Raw genomic sequence first — 19909 nt, 5'->3', positions numbered from 1 at the left:
AATTTTAGCGCAGTCTGCTTATGTAATTGCTAATGTGGCCATTCTGTATTCAATAGTCACTAGATTCAAGGTCTACCAGAGGGTCATGTAAAATAAAAAAAGTTACCAAGTTTGTTTCCCACCTATGTGGTCTCAGGTTCAGTCCTACTGTGTGACACCTTGGGCAAGTGTCTTCTACTAGAGCCCTGGTCAAGTAAAGCCTTGAGTGGATTTGTAAATGGAAACTGAAAGAAGTCTTGTGTGTGTTATTGTCTTGACATTTTATGACTGTTGTAAAAGAATCTCACTGTCATACAAGTGGTGTCATTCATTTCCAATCTTCCTTGGAAACAGGTGAGGGTTGATGACAGAAAGGGCATCCAGTCATAAAAAATCTGCCTCAACAAATTCCATCTGAACCATGGAAGAATAGATGTTAAAACAATGATGTTGAGCCATAAAACAAGCAGCAAAGACCTGGACAAAAGTAACCAACAGTATCAATAATGCTAACAATGACCACATCACATTACACATCATATTAACATCATGTAATATACCCAAGTTCACTCCAGCTTGCATTGTGTTTGTGGCTAAGGTACTTCAACTCTTAATAACTGCCTTGCCTACTGCAATCCAAGCAGATGTCAAAGGTTGTTATAATTCACCACTCCAAACAGTACAGCAGCTGTTGTTTAGCTCCAAGACCATAGACGTTCCAACCGTGACCATCCTATCTTACTTTCAAACAAATTATATCGTGACCATCCTATCTTACTTTCAAACAAATTATAGAAGTTCATTCATGTGATTCATTAACGAGAAAACTTTTAGTTCAATTTCTCCTTCAGAAGTGTAACAGGATGGGAGGTCCCTGCACTGGAAGGGTGCAGCTCGCATCCTTTACATTAAATATTAATCAAAGGAAAGAGTCAAGACTTCCAATTAACTTCAACAGTGTAAATATTTTATTTCTGGATTCGCAATATATACATTCTTCTTTCTGGGCGAATCAGCAGCCTAGGAGCTTATCGCAGTAGTCAAGTGGAGTGAGCCAAATCCTGTCCGTTCAAGCATAGCGGAGATATGCCATGAGGTAGCTACTTGAGAGAGCTGATGAAACACGACTGTCTGGTTCAGCTGCTGGAGTTCAAGAGAACAATATGAGGGAATTTCATTGCTGCTAGTTCTCTGCACATGCGTATGAGGGAACTTCCGGCAGCCTCCTGGAAGAATCCAACTCTGCGCATGCATGCTGGAGATTTCCAAGATGGTTTCACTACAGAAGTGAATATCTGCCTCTCAGTTTGCCAGAAGTTACAGAAATAAATGACAGGAATCTATAATCTGCAGTGCCGTCTTATTACATCAGTACACTGGGCAGTTAACAAGGGTGGGGGCACGGGTCTAGGGACCCAGTTCTAATCTACGTATGTTGAAGCATTCAGTGTATAAATAAAACTGGGGCTCTGTCGGTTATGGTGATGGGGGTTCCAGTTGACACGATCAACAGAACAACCTGTTCATGGTTGAGCATTTCACAGACACCAATACCCTCCATATAGTTCTCTGGGCGATTCAGTGTAACATAGAATGAAGGACAGGTACTACTCATTTTTGCTAGCTGAGTGAACTGGAGTAATGAGAAATAAAGTGTCTTACTCAAGGACACAACGCGTCGCCGGGAATTGAACTTACGACATTACGATCGTGAACCCTAACCACAGGTAACTACAGGGCCCAGTGCATTATTCCGTCTGGTGGGGGCCTATAATGTCGCTAAGATGGCCCTGAAAATCTGAATAAGTGCAGAATATTACTAATTATTTCTCTTGTCATTGGAGAGGGAAAAAATCAAGCACCATGCAGATTTGAACTCACGAACTGTAAGAGTCGTGCGTGGGAAATTCATATAAAAACGACAGCATGACGATCTATAGCTAGGGAATGTGATTCTGTATCTGTATAATTAGTGTTGCTAAAAGCTGTAATTAATTTACGATGGAGCTTCACAAATGTAAAATATTGTGAGTCGAAAAAAAAAAAAGAAACGAAACTTCAATTAACTGAAATTATCCATACAATTAGTAGGCAAAAACTCCCTTATCGTAAATACTTAACTGTCAGCTGACTGCTGATATAATGAAAAGGTAGAGGGTCCCATAGTTTTATAATTATTATTCTTGTCCTGGTTACCATTGCTGTAATTGTAACAGTTTTGTATTTGTTGTTGTAGGCTCTGATTGTTGATTTTTGTTATTTCTGTGACAGCCATTACATTATTGTTATCATCGTTTTTGTTGTTGTTAGTATCATCATCATCATCATCGTTGTTGTTGGTGTTATTGTCAACCACTTCAGGCAGACAGCCATTCGGTTTCATTTCTTTTCTTTTCAAGGACGCCAGGATATGTTCATGTTTTGTTGTTGTTTTCTTTTACTTACTCTTTATTTATTTTGATTTCCACTTCCATTGTTACCATTATGACAACAGAACTATCCAGAGGGCAATCTTGCTCTAGGCAAAACAAGAATCAAAAGATTACAGTCCACTTCAACATTTTGCCCCACTACCTACAAACTTTGTACCCAATCAAACGAATGTTGCCCTCAAAACAATTAATTACAGTAACACTGTTCCAAGTCTCTTCACAAACTTCTCATGCCTTACTTTTAAGTTCTTTGCTTTTTTGTCTCAACAAGTGCCAGCTGTAGAACACAAAACGAATTCTTTGAGGACTGACTGTACAACCTGCTCTCACATTCCACTCCTGTAATAGCCATTTCATTCCACTTGCTTATAGTTAAATGTCTTTGATATAGGCATGAGCTTCACATCATACAATTTTCTCCCACCACGTGAATGTCTCTGCCCGTGTGCATGTGTAAGAACTTCTTCTTCTTCTTATTATTATTATTATTACTATTATTATTATTATTTTAGTTGTTGTTGTTGTTGTTACTGCCTTCGTTATTTTATTGTTGCATCCCACTTCTAGTGTTGACAAAACGAACAGATACCAGTGGAATACTGGGGTGGCTCTAATCAACTGTACAATTCTACTTAAGTCTGTGCTCTTCTGTAATAATTAGGAAATCATTGTTGTTGTTGTTATTGAAGTACTAGGGCTGATGTAATTAGCTAACCCCCTTAACCCTTTGCCTGCCATGTGTATCACATATGATACACAGGTCTTATTTCCCTGGTGTCCACACATTCATATATGATACATATTCCCAATTTTTTTTGGTTTTCTTCAGCTGCCAGAGTCACAAGAGAGCTTATGAAAGGAAATCTTTATATTACTCTTTTACTTGTTTCAGTCATTTAACTGCAGCCATGCTGGAGCACCGCCTTTAGTCAAGCAAATCGACCCCAAGACTTATTCTTTGTAAGCCTAGTACTTAGTCTATCAGTCTCTTTTGCCGAACCGCTAATTTACGGGGACGTGAACACACCAGCATCGGTTGTCAAGCGATGTTGGGGAGACAAACACAGACACACAAATGTATACACACACATACATATATATATACGTATATATATATGACAGGCTTCTTTCAGTTTCTGTCTACCAAATCCACTCACAAGGCTTTGGTTGGCCTGAGGCTATAGTAGAAGACACTTGCCCAAGGTGCCATGCAGTGGGTCTGAACCCGGAACCATGTGGTTGGTAAGCAAGCTACTTACCACATAGCCACTCCTACGCCTATTACTCAGAATATATGAAACAAAGATTAACTAGAAGTCTAAAAACAAGTGCTGATGTTCAGGACAAACCTATGAAAGTGCTTTGCACAGGCAAAGAGTAGAAATAAGAAACATTCAATGGCAGTGAAATGGCCAAGGTGTTAATGTTGGTTATAACATTAAAACTGACAAGTTTCAATCCTTAAGAGCTCAAACACTGGTGTGTCAACATTACTTTTCATCTTTTTAGGGTTGAGAAATATTACCCTGTCAAATCCTGTATTGATATAATTAACTTCTCTTTGTGGTCTTAGTATTAGACAAAATACCTAACACTATTTTGTTGGACTCAATGTTTCCAGTTCAAATCCCATGGGCATCAACTTCGCCTTTCATCCCTTGCTGACCTTGTACCTAAATCTGTAGTTATTATTATTATCATTATATTATTATTATTATTATTATTATTATTATTATTATTGAGTGAAAGAACTGCACATGCCATCAAAGTGACACAGGGGTAAAATATACAAAGCCCAGTATATCCATCATGACTACCCGTCTGATAGGGGTACACCAGGCACATGCATCACAACCATTTGTGCGGGACATGGTGATATGATATTAACAGTGCATGACCTTGCAGGTGGGGCCCAGTTAGAATTTTTTTCAGGTTGAGTAGCCCATCCCACTCAAAAGGTCTCTGAATAAGGATTGTTTAAGGATGATGAACAAAACACCCATGATTCCCGAGGTGAATTATTAAGACCCCAAAGACTCCTCTCAACAAATGGCGATGATGCCCTCACACTTCTCCTGCTCATGATCAGAGATGCACATATCGTCAGCCACTGAGGGATATGCTCAAGTGGTTAAGGTCAAACAACTGACAAGATAATCTGTAGTATTGAGCAGAAGATTTGCTGTAGCCCATCTTTTATACTAAGACAAAATAATGTATGTGAAAACACTTCCAATCAGTCAAGATCAGAAGTCATGAGAGCCACTGCCTGGTACTGCATCAGGGCATGGTACTGCATCAGGGTATTTATTATTATTATTATTATTATTATTATTATTATTAAGGAGGTGGCGAGCTGGCAGAATCGTTAGTATGCTGGGCGAAATGCTTAGTAGTATTTCATCTGTCTCTACGTCCTGAGTTCAAATTCCTCGAAGGTTGACTTTGCCTTCCATCCTTTCGGAGTCAATAAATTATGTACCAGTTGTGTACTGCGATTGATCTAATTGACTGGCCCCCTCTCCACAAAAACTTTCTTGCTATGTGCCAGTAATAGAAAGGATTATTATTATAATTATTATTATTATTATCATCATCATCATCATCATTATCCTCATCACCATCATTATCCTCATCATCTATTTAGAGTTCTGTCAAAGCTGATCTTTAAATTTAATACTAAATAAATTTGCAGTTATAAATCTTTTTTTTTTTTATTTATTGAAAATAATTTTCTATAGAATATTGCTATTTACAAGCTTTACCCTCTTCAGAATTTCTCATATGGAAGGTCTTAGCTGGCAGTTCTTTGGCACTATCTTCTCTACACCCTATTTCACTGCTCCCACTGTACCTATAATTATTACCAAAACTCTTCTCATGTTCACATTCCACATTATGGATATATCAATTTCCAGGCCTGCATGTTTGATGACTTATTCAATATCTTTTACTACAATGTTATTGTCTGTTGGATAATATTGTTGACAGCCAATTTGAATGTACAACACCTCACAATCTAGTTTTTTATTATGAAATCAGGACAGGTGTAACTGTGTGGTAAGAAGCTTGCTTCCCTGCCACATGGTTCCCAGGTTCACTCCCACTGCATGCAGCCTTGGGCAAATTTCTTCTTCTATAGCCTCGGGCCAACCAAAGCCTTGTGAGTGGATTTGGTAGACAGAAACTGAAAGAAGCCCATTGTATATATATATATTTATATGTGTGTGTATCTTTATGTCTGTGTTGACAACCGGTGTTGATATATTTATGTAAAAGAATTTCCTAATTTCTATATATTTTCATATCTCAGAGAATCGCACCATTTTCATTCTCTATGACTGTCTGTAGAATAAGGTCATACTATTTCTTTACCACAATGCATCTTTATTTCTTTAGATATTTACCCAATTATCACAGCCTTCCTTTTCTTCTTTTGGTAATTCTGTTGTGTTGTAATTTGGTTTATTTTAGTGACTTTTGGAATTGACCCTGGAGAGGAATTGCATTTCCATGTTGTGTTCATTTTCTCACATATTATGTTATATTTGTTTCTTCAAATTCTTTTCCTATTTTTGTTATGATTATCTAAAATTATTATCCCCATCACTAACATCTTCATCAATATAATAATCCTAATCAACTATACCATCATCATCATTACCATCCTAATTACTATCACCAACATACATCTATTTTCCATGCTTCAAGGACCTGAAAACAACTGTGTTGTTCCATTGCCAAATTTCTCAAGGAGGCTCTGATAACAACATACAAATGCAGAAATTATTACTTAGATGAACCATTATCCATATCTCCATTTTTGTTTACTGTTCATTACATTCACCTATACCTATTTCTTTAATACCCAGAAGGGGCTAAACGCAGAGGGGACAAACAGATTAAGTCGATTACATCGACTCCAGTGCATAACTGGTACTTAATTTATCGACCCCGAAAGGATGAAAGGCAAAGTCGACCTCGGCGGAATTTGAACTCGGAACGTAATGGCAGATAAAATACCGCTAAGCATTTCGCCCGGTGTGCTAACGATTCTGCCAGCTCACTGCCTTTCATTCACCTATACCCCTATCATTAACCATCTCTCACTCTCTTCCCCTTCCTGATCTTTTTTTCCTCACCCTCCTCTATTCATCTTCTTGGACCTTGAGGGTTTTCTTTGACATCTTATCACCACCATCTTTATCCCTCTTTCCAGTTCCATCCCAGTTACTGCCACCCACCCTTATATAAATCAAAGTAGTGACGTATCTTCTCTACAGCTTTAAACAATTATTGTGTCTCTGTGAGACTTTATCCTCTCAACACCCACTCTCTTTTATTATGAAATCAGGTGTAGTTGTGGGGTAAGAAGCTTGCTTCCCTGTCACATGGTTCCAGGTTCAGTCCCACTGCGTAGCACCTTGGGCCAGTGTCTTCTTTTATAGCCTCGGGCTCACTCTCTATTATGCTTCTGTTCATTTAGGGGTGAGAGTGAGTTAACTTTTTAGTCCCTCAAGTTATATGGTGATCCCTACTAGTGTTGCTGCTATGAATAAAGCACCCAATACATTCTGTAAAGTGGTTGGTGTTAGGAAGGGTATCCGGCTGTAGAGACCATGCCAAAACAGATAATGGAGTTTGATACACTTCGTTGGATCCAGTTGAAGCTCTCAACCCATGTCAGTATGAAAGATGGATATTTGAGGATGATGGTGATGATGATGATAACCATTTTTGATGGTTGGAACAGAAGAGTGAAAGACATTACAATAGTACTGCAGCCTAGGACACTAAACACAAGTAAACATGCTATCAGGATTTGAACCATGTGCTTGTTGTTTGCTAGGTAACCACACTATGAATTACACTATGGTGCACCTGCTAGTCCTCTTATCAAGTAAGGTACTATAAATTGATTTTCAAGTACTTTGTTATTTGACTGCTATTTCTAGCTTGTCAAGCAACTATGTAGAGGATCCCCTCAGTGGATCATGTGATGGTGATGTTTAGTTCCTCAGAGCTGACTTCTATCTTTCTTTTTACTTTTGTTTTTTGTCTGTTTTTGTGAAAAAATATCATCTCTAGTTTTAGGGTTTCAAAGGGTCAATATTAAATCACTGGTTCCTTAATGAAATAAGTAGCAGTAACATACTGGAATATATTCAACCAATTTTATTACCATTTCTAGTTTAGAAGTGCAAAATCTGACATAGGTATCAGTGTTTCAAATGTGAATGAGGCAATTATCAATAAAACTCAACTTCCTGATATTTATTTTATTAACCTGGAAGAATTAAAAGTCAAAGTCCACCTCAGCAAGATTTCAAGACAGAGTACAATAAAAGGATGTTACTAAACATCACATGGAATTTTATTTGTATCTTTAGCAATTCCATTAATCACCAACTCTTTTATAGTGACAAAAGACAATATAATCAGGCACATGTGCATATAAACATACTGTACTTTGTCATACTACTGATTTCTCACAGAAAATGTTTTTATTAACTATGCTTAAGTTTCATGCCTATATGTGTACAATACTGTGTATTTGTTTAGCAATTTTCTCATTACTATTTTAGTAAGCGTATTGCTTTGTTGAAGAGGTCTAACAAGACTGGAACATGACCACAGTTGTCTCCTACAATTGCCAAGATGATAATATTAGTCATTGAGCCAATGTCGTCATTTCTTCTTCACATTCTTCACATAAGATTTTTGAATTAGATTTTTGATACTCACCACATATGACATGCTGACACTACTTTAACTCTTATCCCATTTGTCTTTACAGGTGATACCAAAAGTGTCATCTGTAGGGGAAGATCTCACCTATTTGGAGAGAGATCGCTCAATCACCACAGACCCAACGGAGAGCAAGAAGAGAAGGACAATAAAGTTAATACGAACAAATTCATCATGGGGCTTCACCTTACAGGTAAATACATACATATTTATGCACAGCATAAGCCAACGAGACAATCTCTCTGTCATTACCTAGCTTGCTAGAAATAGTAACTAAATTTCTCTAAAATTGCATCATGAGATTAGAGTACTCAAGCACCTCATCATGGGCTCCTATGTGAAGCAACAACATATATTTATATGTAGGTGTGACACAAAAAGCACCTGTACTGGCGTCATGAAAAAGCACTTTTGCAACATCATGTAAAAAGCACCTGTGTGATGCCACATAAAAGGCACTCCTACCAGCACTATGTAATAAAGCATGCATGTTAATTCTATGCAAAAGCACCCATATCAGTGCCAAATAAAAGTATCCATTCTAGTATCGTGTAAGAGCACAAAGTTCACTCTGTAATGTGATTGGCACTAGGAAGGGCATCCAGTCATAGAAACTATGCCGGAACAGATAACTGGTACCTGGTGCAGCCCCCTGATTCACCAACTCCTGTTGAACCATTCAACCCAAGACAGCATAGGGAATGGATGTTGAAAAACGATGTTGATGATATAACAGGATTCTGTACAGTTTGTGACTGCCAATTTTGTTCACAAGCCATTTGTCAGCTCATAGCTGTAATAGAAAGCATTTGTCCTCTGTACCACAGAATGAGCATAAACCTGAAACCATTTGGTTGCAAAGAAAACTTATTAACCATACAATTAGGTCCACATTTTAGCAATCCCTGTGCCTTAATTTTGCCTGCATCTTAGCCAGGTTTGTGCATCAGTCATCTCTATACATTAACCATCCTTGTGCCTGTAACTTGAATCTTTAATGACTCATGATGGTACTACATGAAAAGCTCTGTTTCTAGTGTCACATAAAAAGCATTGGTACTGGTGTCATGTAAAAGGCACTGCTGGTGCCACATAAAAAGCACTAGTGATGGTGCCACATAAAAAGCACTTGTGCTGATGCCTTGTAAAAAGCATCCAGTACACTCGGTAAAGTAGCTGGCATTAGGAAGGGCATTTAACTATAGAAACCAATCTAAAACAGACTAAGGAACCTGTGCAACCCCTGACCTTAGTCAGCTCCTGTCGAGCCATCCAACCCATGCCAACATGGAAAATACACATTAAATGATGATGATGATGTTAGTTATGGGCCACCTTTGTCAAGAAGTGGGTCACATGAGACATTGCTCATCATCTGGCAGGCCACACTACAAAAAAAAAACTTCAAGGTAATTTTCCATTTAGGCATGTCATTTAGAAAATCCCACCAGTGACATGTATGAAATGTGATCAGCTGCTTACTATTCTATCTCCTCTTTTCTAGACATATGGTATACGACATAAGAAAAATAATGAAATTGAAATCACAACTTATGTAGACTATGTGGAAATCGACAAGCCAGCCTGGATTGCAGGGATGCGACAAGGTGAGTGAGATATTTTAGGATCTTATGCAGAAATTCTGAAATGGTAAACATTACTGAGTTTCCTTTCCTACTGCAATATATAGTGAAAATGAAATGGACTTTATATAGAATATATAAATATGTATGTTTATAATGGTCGTATATAAAATACATTGAATGGGTTTATAATGGGCAAGTATAAAATGTATTTCGAATTTTGACAGAAGGCCAGCTATTTCAGGTGGAAGGGAGTAAGTTGATTCCATCAACCCCAGTACTCAACTAGTACTTATTTTATTGATCCCCAAAAGGATGAAAGGCAAAGTCAACCTCAGCGGAATTTGAACTCAGAATGTAAAGACGGTCAAAGTGTTGCTAAGCATTTCACCTGGCATGCTAACAATTCTGCCAGCTTGCCACCTTAATAATAATAATAATAATAATAGGCTGACAATATGTGCATCTTTGATCACGAGCAGCAGTGGTGGGGGAGCATCACTCGTTATAAAAGATGGGCTACAGCAAATATTCTGCTCAATACCACAGATTTGCTCAGTACCACAGATTTGACCTTAACCAGTTGACCTTGTCCCTTAGAGGTTTGGATAATTCACCTTTGGAAACATGGGTGGTTCGTTCAACATCCTTAAACAATCCTTATTCAGGGACCTTTTGAGTGGGATGGGCTACTCGACCAGAAGAAAATTCTAACTGCACCCCACCTGCAAGGTCATGTGCTGTTTATCTTCATATAAGATCACCATGTCGCGCACATATAGTTGTGATGCATGTACCTAGTGTACCCTTATCAGATGGGTAGTCATGATGGGTATACTGGGCTTCGTATATTTTACCCCAGGGTCACTTTGATGGCATGCACTGCTCTCTCACTCAATAATAATAATAACAACAATAATAATAATCCTTTCTACTAAAGGCACAAGGCCTGAAACTTTGGCGGAAGAGGACTAGTAAATTATATCGACCCCAGTGTTCACTGGTACTTAATTTGTTGATCCTGAAAGGATGAAAGGTAAACTCGACCTCAGCAAAATTTGAACTCAGAACACAAAGACTGATGAAATGCCACTAAGCATTTCACTCAGCATGCTAACGATTCTGCCAGCTCACTGCCTCATATTTCCATTATAAGTTCATTATATTTTATACATCTGTGCCTTAGCCAAGTTGCAATGTAACCATATCAATGAAGGTGACAAGTAAGCATATTCAGCCATAAAACATCTGCCACAATGAATTTCATCTGACTCATACAAGCATGGAAAAGTGGACATTAGAATGATGATGATGATCCTCATATGAAGATGATATAAGCATTATCTCTTTCTCTCTCTCATGCACATACATAATCACATACAACAATGCTCACATTTACATATTCTCACATGCTCATGAATGCATGCATAAAGGCTTAGATCTATATTTAAATAAATATATGTACATATTTACACATCATTATGTAAATTCTGTTGAGACTTTATGGAGTTAACAATAACTTGTCATCCTCCCATAGAAATCTTTGAAACACACAGAATTGTGGGGGAATCTGTGTATATGTATATGGGTGTTAAATAGTCCTCTATACTTTTACAATAAACTTGTGTATCTGTATTTAAACCCAATATCAATTACACACTTATACACGTGCACGTGCTCAGGGCTACACAAGCCAAAGAGGAAGCCATTTTCTGGTTGCATGTCCAGTTAAACCCTTTCATTACTAACCTGGCTGAAACCAGCTCTGGCTCTGAGTACAAATGTCTTGTTTACATAAGTTTTGAATTAAAATCTTCCACCAAACCTTAGTCAAAATTTATGTTCCTAACACTAGCTTAATGATAACTAAGTTATTTTACTAAATTCTTTGTAATATTTTAAATAATTGAAAGAAACACGGAGCATCTCAAAATAAATACAGTAATGAAAGGGTTAAAATGCAACCCAGTTAAATTTCTCTCAAATCCCATTCTACTGTCTTTGGAAGGAAAAATATTAAGGAGAAGGACCCATTGAATTATGTAGTCTCTGATACACTCGTTTTAAAATATGACATGATGGTAATGGCTAAAACGTCTTTGATCATAAGCCTTACTAGATGAATACTGACCTAGGGTCAAGAGGCATGTACCTGCAGTAATGACGCTTAGAACTACATTATTGTCATCATGATTTGTATCCACTTTGTTCCCAAAGACAAGTCCTACAGCACCAGTGCCTCGTTAGTTGTTGTGGTCCTTTGTCATTTCCTTTTTGAAGTCCAATCTCCAGTGATTATTTTTAACCACTTCTTTTCATGTATTTTTATGGCCTTCTTCTTCTGCAAGTTCCTTCCACTGTCATACTCCATTTATATCATATGTCCATTTTGTTAGTCTTCTCTCTTATTCATTGCATCCGATTCTTCATATAACTCAGTGTTTCTCTTATCTCATTTATGCTTCTCCTTGTTCTTATACAATAAAGTTACACATCCAGCAAATCATGCTTGCCTCATTTCTTTCTAGTCTTTGCACAACAAACAAAACAGCTGCAAGTTACAAGAAAAATAAAATGTTATCAAAGGAGAGCTGGAGTACAAGAAATGATTAGTGGAGGGGGATAATTTGTGCAAGAGATTAGATAGGATATCCATCATCAACATCATTCACTTACTTTTCCATGTTTGTATGCATCAAATGGAGTTTATTGATGCAGATTTTTGAAAGCTGGATGCTCTTCCTGTCACCAAACCTCACCTGTTTCCAAACAATGTAATATTTCCCCCATGACTAGACATATACTTGCAGAATCATGGAAATAAAATGACACTGCTTGTATAACAGTGATACTCATTTACAGCCTTTATGTAATGCCAAAATGGAGGAAATACACACACACACATATGATGGGGCTTCTTTCAGTTTCCACCTCCCAAATTCATTCACAAAGTTTTTATCAGCCTGAAGCAGGAGTAGAAGACACTTGCCCAAGGTACCATACAGTGGGACTGAACCTAGAATAATGTGGTTGGGAAATAAACACATCTACCCTAACGTTTGTGTGTGGCATGCATGTATATATATATATATATAATATAAATAAAATAATGATAATAATACAAATAGACGGTGGTGAACTAGTAGAAATGTTAGCATGCCAAGGCGAAATGCTTAGCAATATTTTGTCTGTCTTTATGTTCTGAGATCAAATTATGCCGAGGTCGACTTTGCCTTTCATCCTTTCAAGGGTTGATAAGTTAAGTACCAGTTGCATACTGGGGTCAGTTTGACTGGCCCTCTCCCAAAATTTCGGGCCTTGTACCTAGAGTAGAAAAGAATAATATAAATAATATATGTATATTTATATGTACATATACATGTATATATATATATATATATATATATATATATATATATATGCATATATGGGTACAGGACATCACAAAATGTAAACAGCATGAAATATGAAGGCAAACTTGGGTATACAAACAACGGGGAAAACAAGACAAGTAACATAAAGAACGACCCTTTGTCAGTTGTTGGCTGTTCATCTACTCCACTGCTCAAAATGTGGAGTAGATGAACAACTGATGAAGTATCCTTATGTTACTTGTCTTGTTTTTCATTTGTTTTTCTCGTTGTTCGCATACCCATGTTTGTCTTTGTATTTCATGTTGTTTACATTTTGTGACATCCTGTATCCATATATGCATATATATAAAATAAATAAATGTGCCCTTTTAAAGCCTAGCCAGGCTCATGGGCCCGGTTTCCCTGTTTCTATGGCGTATGTGTTTCCCAGCTGGATGGGACGCCAGTCCATCGCAGCATTACTCCTTTTTGCCAGCTGAGGGGACTGGAGCAACATGAAATGAAGTGTTTTGCTCAAGAACACAACACGTCGCCCGATCCAGGAATCGAAATCACAATCTTATGATCATGATGCTGACTCCTTAACCACTAAGCCACGCGCCTCCACATGATTTTGATTTGATTTTGATTTTTCCAGTTTCAGCTAATGAGCTGTGGCCATGCTGGGGCACCGCCATTTGGTTTGCTACACGGGTTTACCTCACGGATGCTTTTTAGCAAACGCCATCTGATGCATGAGAGAGTTCGATGCAGCTGCCCTCATCTGCACCTCCTGCCGTGAAGTGGTTCATCCGGGACACCTGACAGGAAGAGATCCAGTCCTACTTTAAAGACATCCGATCTACACCATGCAGGTCCTCAGGTTCTTCGGGAGGACATAGAAGAGCCGTGGTCCTCTGAAGCCCAGGCTATCACAATATCTTGTCCTACATCTTGATGGCAAATTGGAGTCCTTGGTACTACGCAGTGGCGTCCGGTTCTGGCGTTTGTGTGACTCTCGATGCCAAAGTCTGGGACAAGACCTTCCAGGATCTTCCAGATATATATTATGGCATATCTTTCTCGCCTACGCTCCAGGGAATAGAGCTTTAATCTCTTGAGTCTCTCCCAGTAGCTCGTATGCTGTACAGAGGCTATCTTCTTCGTGTAGCTTCGTTGGATCGCCTCAAGTTCTGTGATCAACTTGACACTGGATGGTGACCATAGCTGAGAGCAATAGTCAAAGTGGCTTAGGACAAGTGTCTTCCAGAGGACCATCATGGTTTCTTGTTCTCTTGTTCTAAAGGTTCTAAGAATCCATCCAGCCAGCCGTCTGCATTTCATTGTCAGTTTAGCAACATGTACATGAAAGGTCGCGTCATCACTCATGTGAATACCGAGGTCACGCACTGATTGCGCCTCTGGGATTGCAATCCCTCCGGGTCCAGTGTATTCATTGGGTATTGCATTCAGTTTTGCATGCTGATAGTATAAAGCTTGAAACTTTTCAGCATTGAACTGCATGCTATTCTTTTCAGCCCACTTGTATATTTCGTCCAGCTCACATTGCAGGTGCCTAGTGTCTTTAGGGTTCTGTATTGCCTGTGAAACTTTTGTATCATCTGCATAACTTGTGATCGTGGCTCTCCGCGTGGCTGAGGGCATGTCTGAGAGGACCATTATGAACAGTAGTGGTCCCAAAACAGTGCCCTGTGGAACACCGCTCACAATTTGCATGCTAATGGAAGTGGCTCCATTGGCTGTTACCACCTGGCTTCTATTCTTCAGAAAGTCATGAAGCCATTCTCCTAGTTTTCCAACTATGCCAAGATCACGCAGTTTGTGACATATCATTCCATGATCGACTTTATCGAAGGCCTTTGCGAAGTCGAGATATATGACTCCACCATTTGAGTGGTTGAGCAGTTGTTTCAGCACCCAGTCAAAGTGCTGCAGGAGCTGAGTTAAGCAGCTTCTTCCTGGTCGGAAACCATGTTGGGTGTCAGGCAGCAAGTCATTTTCTTCAAGGAAGGTGATTAGTTTCCTTCTGACATATTCATTCCATGATCTTGCTGATGTGTGAGGTCAGAGAGATAGGTCTGTAGTTCTTGGCCTCCGCTCTGCTACCTCCTTTATGAATAGGGCATATTTTACCTTCCTTCAGTTTTCTTGAAGTTTGCCAGCTGCAAGGAAGCTCTGAAAGAGGAACTGCAGTGGTCTTGCTAGGACTCTCTTACATACTTTTAGGAGGATTGCCGGGAATCCATCGGGGCCAATAGCTGAGTCTGTTTTCATTTCATCTATAGCCTTATTACATCGTCTTCCTTATATCGATGTATTTATCGTCGCCGCCTCTGATTCTATATCTGCAGTGGTAAAGAAGTCAGTTGGATTGCTGATTTGGAAATGCCAAGGGGTGGGGTGAAAACACTCTTGAATTGTTCATTCAGTATTTCACTTACCCTCATTGGTTTTCCTGTGAGTGTGCCATCCTTTTCAAGGAGTGGCCCTATCCTACAGTGCACCGTAGCTGTTTCTTTGGTATACCTGTAGAAAGCTCTGGGGTTAGTTTTTATGTTGTCTATAGCCCAGGCTTCTTTGTCTGCTCTCTCCTTCTCATGGGAGAGTTGCAGACAATTTTCAATTTCTAACAGTTTTATTTTCAGGCGGGACTTTTCACTGCTTTCAATTTGTTTGTTTAGGCGATGTGCATTCAATTTGTTTGTTTAGGCGATGTGCATTCAATTGTTTGTTTAGGCGATGTGCAATAAATATATATATATATATTTATTTATATTATTATGTGATTGAATACCACGCATCCATTTCCAAGTAAGTTTATCTATCTATCTATCTATCTATACATGTGGGTATGTGTATAATGGGTAAGAATATGTCCAGAGATATATAATAGATACAGACATATTTTAATGTCATTAACAATCATTTGTCCATCTTCTATTTTATTATCTAAATATGGATATATATGCACACATGCATAGACATGTATGTAAATATATTAAGTTGCAGTCTCTTAATGTTATACAACTCATGTCCATGAAGTGTGTATCTGTGTTCAGAAGTATTAACCTTTGTCAAGAACTAGGTTTATCAGGCTAATTACTATTGTTTGCATTCAAAGAGAGAGAATGAACAAGATTGAGATTAATATATTTATCTTTTGTATTGTACTAGTATCTCTTCATATCATCATCATCATCATTTAATGTCTGTTTTCCATGCTGGCATGGGTTGGATGGTTTAACAGAAGCTGACCAACTGAAGGACTGTTTAGGTTCTAGTTGTCCGCTTTGGTTGGATGCCCTTCCTAACGCCAACCACTTTATAGAGTGTACTTGATGCTTTTACATAGCACCAGTATGGGTGTCTTTTACATGGCACTAGCACACACACACACACACACACACACACACAGCATCAGCATTGTGTAATATCTACTTTTCCATGTCTGCATGGGTCAGATGGAATTTGAGGCAGATTTCTGTGGCCAGTTGCCATTCCTGTCACCTAGCAAGGTAATATTACCCCATGGCCAGACATGTTCTTCACAGAAGGCTAAAAACAAACAACAACGCTTAGATGACAGTGATGCTTGTTTACAACCATCCTGTGATGCCAAAACATGGATACATACTTACACACACTCATATATAGGGCTTCTTTCAGTTTCAGCCTACCAAATCAACTCACAAAGTTTTGGCAGGACTAAGGTTACAGCAGAAAACACTTGCCCAAGATGCCATTCAGTGGTTTTGAACCGGAGACCACATGGCTAAAAAACAAGCTTTCCAACTACTACTACTATCATCGCCACCACTACAACTACTGGTACTGTCCCTATCACCACCACCATTGCTATTACTACTACTAGTACTTTCATCAGAACCACCACCACTATTACAACTACTACTACTAGCACATTCATCATCACCATTGCTGCTGCTACTACTACTACTGTCTCTTTCAGCACTGCCACCACCATTGCTACTACTACTACTACGACCACTACTTCTTTCAGAAGCACCACCACCATTGCTGTTACTACTACTACTACTACTATGACCACTATCTCTTTCAGTACCAGCACTACCATTGCTACTACTACAACCACTTTCACCACCACCACTCCTACTGCTATTACTCTTTTTTTTTTTGTTTATTTGTTTTTCAACTAATTAACCTGCTGAATAAGTCATTAAGCATGATGTCATCACATTTTAATTTCTTTTTCGTTTGTTTTTTCCCTAATCAGGTGATGTTATCTTATCTGTGAACGGTGATAGTGTTGAGCAAGCAACACATCAACAACTGGTAGAGAAGATCAAATCTTGCGCTCGCTACATGAGGTAAGGCTACAGCTGGAGGGGAAGTTTTTGTTTTTTTTATTCCTTTTTTTTTCTATCTATTTCTAGCAGAGGGATTATTCCTCTAATTTAACCCTTTACCATTCAGATTACTTTGTCAAATGTGATGCTTAGTTATTCACAATGTTTTGAATTAATCGTGTATTATTTCCATACGTTTGAGCACTAGTGTAGCTAGAGTGTGCGCCACCTGGGTCAGCCCTTCCATTTGCTGCCCCCACCCCCACCCCAGACCCCACAAAAAACACATATTGCCTGCAGCAGACCAAAAGTGCCGCCTGGGGTGGACCGCCTCTATGCCCCCACCCCCTTCCAGCTACACTAGTGGGTTTGAGACTTCAAAGGGGATCATCATCATGTAATGTTTGTTTTCCATGCTGGCATGGGTTGGATGGTGCAATCCCATGGTCATTTATCACCGAAAGGAGTCTTTACCCTTTACATACATTCAGACACACGCACATACACACACATACACATTATCTATTATATAAAATCCATTCTGTCTGTCTGTGTGCATGTGTCTTCTAGGATCTTGGACATCCTCCATCCGATTGCGCTCAAATTTGATATGTAGATACCGACAGTATCAGGGCGTGTATAAGTCTTGAAAAAATTACAAAAATCGATTCCAGGTGAGAATGAGATCAATGCATTTGTACATGCAAGTACATCAGCTGTTGCGATCGATATTACGCATACGCGAAAAAATGCACATGCAGTTTGCGCAATATGAGGACCCATAATCCTCTTATTTGCAGCATCTGTGAGCTTTGCAAATCATTGGTATAGCTCAAATGTCACATTCTATATAAGCCTTATCATTACTGGTACTTTAAACTCTTCGGTTGCATATTTGTGGGAATAAAATCGTTTTTCTTTGGAATAGAAAAAAAGTCTATCTTTACATCTTCTTTTGCTGGTGTCTCAAATCTAGGTTAAATCAGTGTTTCTCAAAAGGGAGGCCTCTGGGACAGTTGGACAAGATGTTTTGAGAAACTTTGGTTTAAAAGTTTGACAACTCAGCACTGTCCATTGGACGGGAGGGTGGGGCGTTTTGCTCGTATATATATATATATACACTCAAAATAAGCAACAAGAATATCTTCGGTAATTTGGTACAATCGTTTCACGCTACATCATTTTATTAAACATTGTAAGTATTACAACAGTTTTAAAATGTTGAGCAATAAATGATTGATGATTGCTCAACATTTTAAAACTGTTGTAATACTTACAATGTTAAATATAATGATGTAGCATGAAACGATCGTACCAAATTACTGAAGATATTCTCGTTGCTTATTTTGATTATAATCACCCCATGGATTTATATGGATAAAACCATACAAAATTCTGGTGCATCTAACTTAAGTACCATATTCATTTGAATCTAAATTTTGCTGAACTTATATATATATATATATATTTGATGTGTTTCTTAGGGTTTCTGTCTACTAATTACATTTACAAAGCATTGGTGATCCTGAGGCTATAGTTTGAAGACACTTTAAAGCACGTGGTTCTGAACAACCTTCTTAACCATATAACCATTATTTATAATCTTAGATTCTGAATTTTACCATATTTTATCAATGCATTTTCCTATTTTCTTTTTTAATCAGGTTGGTTGTCCTTTTTGAAGATTGTTGCAGGAAAGTAGAATTACATGACCGCTATATCAAACTAAAGGTATGAAATTACCAGATGAAGAAGTGTCTGCTTCTTTTCATTTCCAAACTTTTACTTTTTTCTTTCTTCTCAGTCATTTAACTAAGACCATGCTGGAGCAAGTAATTTTTTCTATTTACTTATGTATATTTGTTTACATGTTCATTCTCCTTCAAGTTTAGATTTTTTTTTTTAATGTGCTCCCTCTCTGTCCCGTAACAATTCTCAAGTTCAAATCTTGGCTTAACCATTGTTGCTATGACTCTTTTATTTCAAATCAAAACAGATTACATTTTTTTAGTCATTTTAAATGATAAATTATGGGTTAATTATGTCTACAAATTTAAATATTTATCAAAAACTAAAAAGGGGTTTGATTATCAGTTTTATTATTTTTACATTGATTTTTGCAGAATATTCTCAGAGAGAAAAAACGGGAACTGAAATTACTAAATGAACAAGAACAAAATATTCTTCAAGGTAAGTAGCTAACAAAAGACAAGGTTGTGAGGTACAGCTATTTCAGGGTCCACTGTCCCCTGTAAATGTTATGCTTTTTCGCTATCATATGAATCTGAGTTCAACTTGCATCTGGTTCAACATTGCTCTTTGTCTTGCTGGAAGTTGATAAAATTAAGTTGATAAAACTAATAACATACTGAAATCAACTCAGTTATATAATTAAGACATCAACAGTATGTATTTGTATGAACACACACACACATGCAAGATGCATATTTTGATAGAAATGTAAATAT

General features: G+C 38.1%; 1 protein-coding gene across 9 annotated transcripts in view; it reads left to right on the top strand.

Moving 5' to 3' along the window:
• The window catches only part of LOC115218042 (general receptor for phosphoinositides 1-associated scaffold protein-like), a 287072-nt gene that overhangs the window by 246837 nt on the left and 20326 nt on the right, over positions 1–19909 (top strand). For 8 of the 9 annotated variants that reach the window (XR_005000450.1, XR_005000449.1, XM_036505605.1 and 5 more), the window contains 5 exons: positions 8209–8352; positions 9664–9766; positions 17369–17462; positions 19106–19172; positions 19565–19631. Coding sequence is in view for 7 of the 9 variants with exons in the window: in XM_036505605.1 (XP_036361498.1) it covers positions 8209–8352; positions 9664–9766; positions 17369–17462; positions 19106–19172; positions 19565–19631 (475 nt within the window). In the remaining 2 variants the exon portion in view is untranslated. Of the gene's footprint in view, positions 1–2730; positions 2865–8208; positions 8353–9663; positions 9767–17368; positions 17463–19105; positions 19173–19564; positions 19632–19909 lie in introns of those variants that run through there. The other variant, XM_036505615.1, reaches the window with a different exon arrangement.

This window comes from Octopus sinensis, linkage group LG1, assembly GCF_006345805.1.
Source record: "Octopus sinensis linkage group LG1, ASM634580v1, whole genome shotgun sequence".
NCBI classification, from domain to species: domain Eukaryota; kingdom Metazoa; phylum Mollusca; class Cephalopoda; order Octopoda; family Octopodidae; genus Octopus; species Octopus sinensis.
The sequence above is the reverse complement of the archived record's forward strand: the minus strand, read 5'-3'. Positions and strand labels throughout refer to the sequence as shown.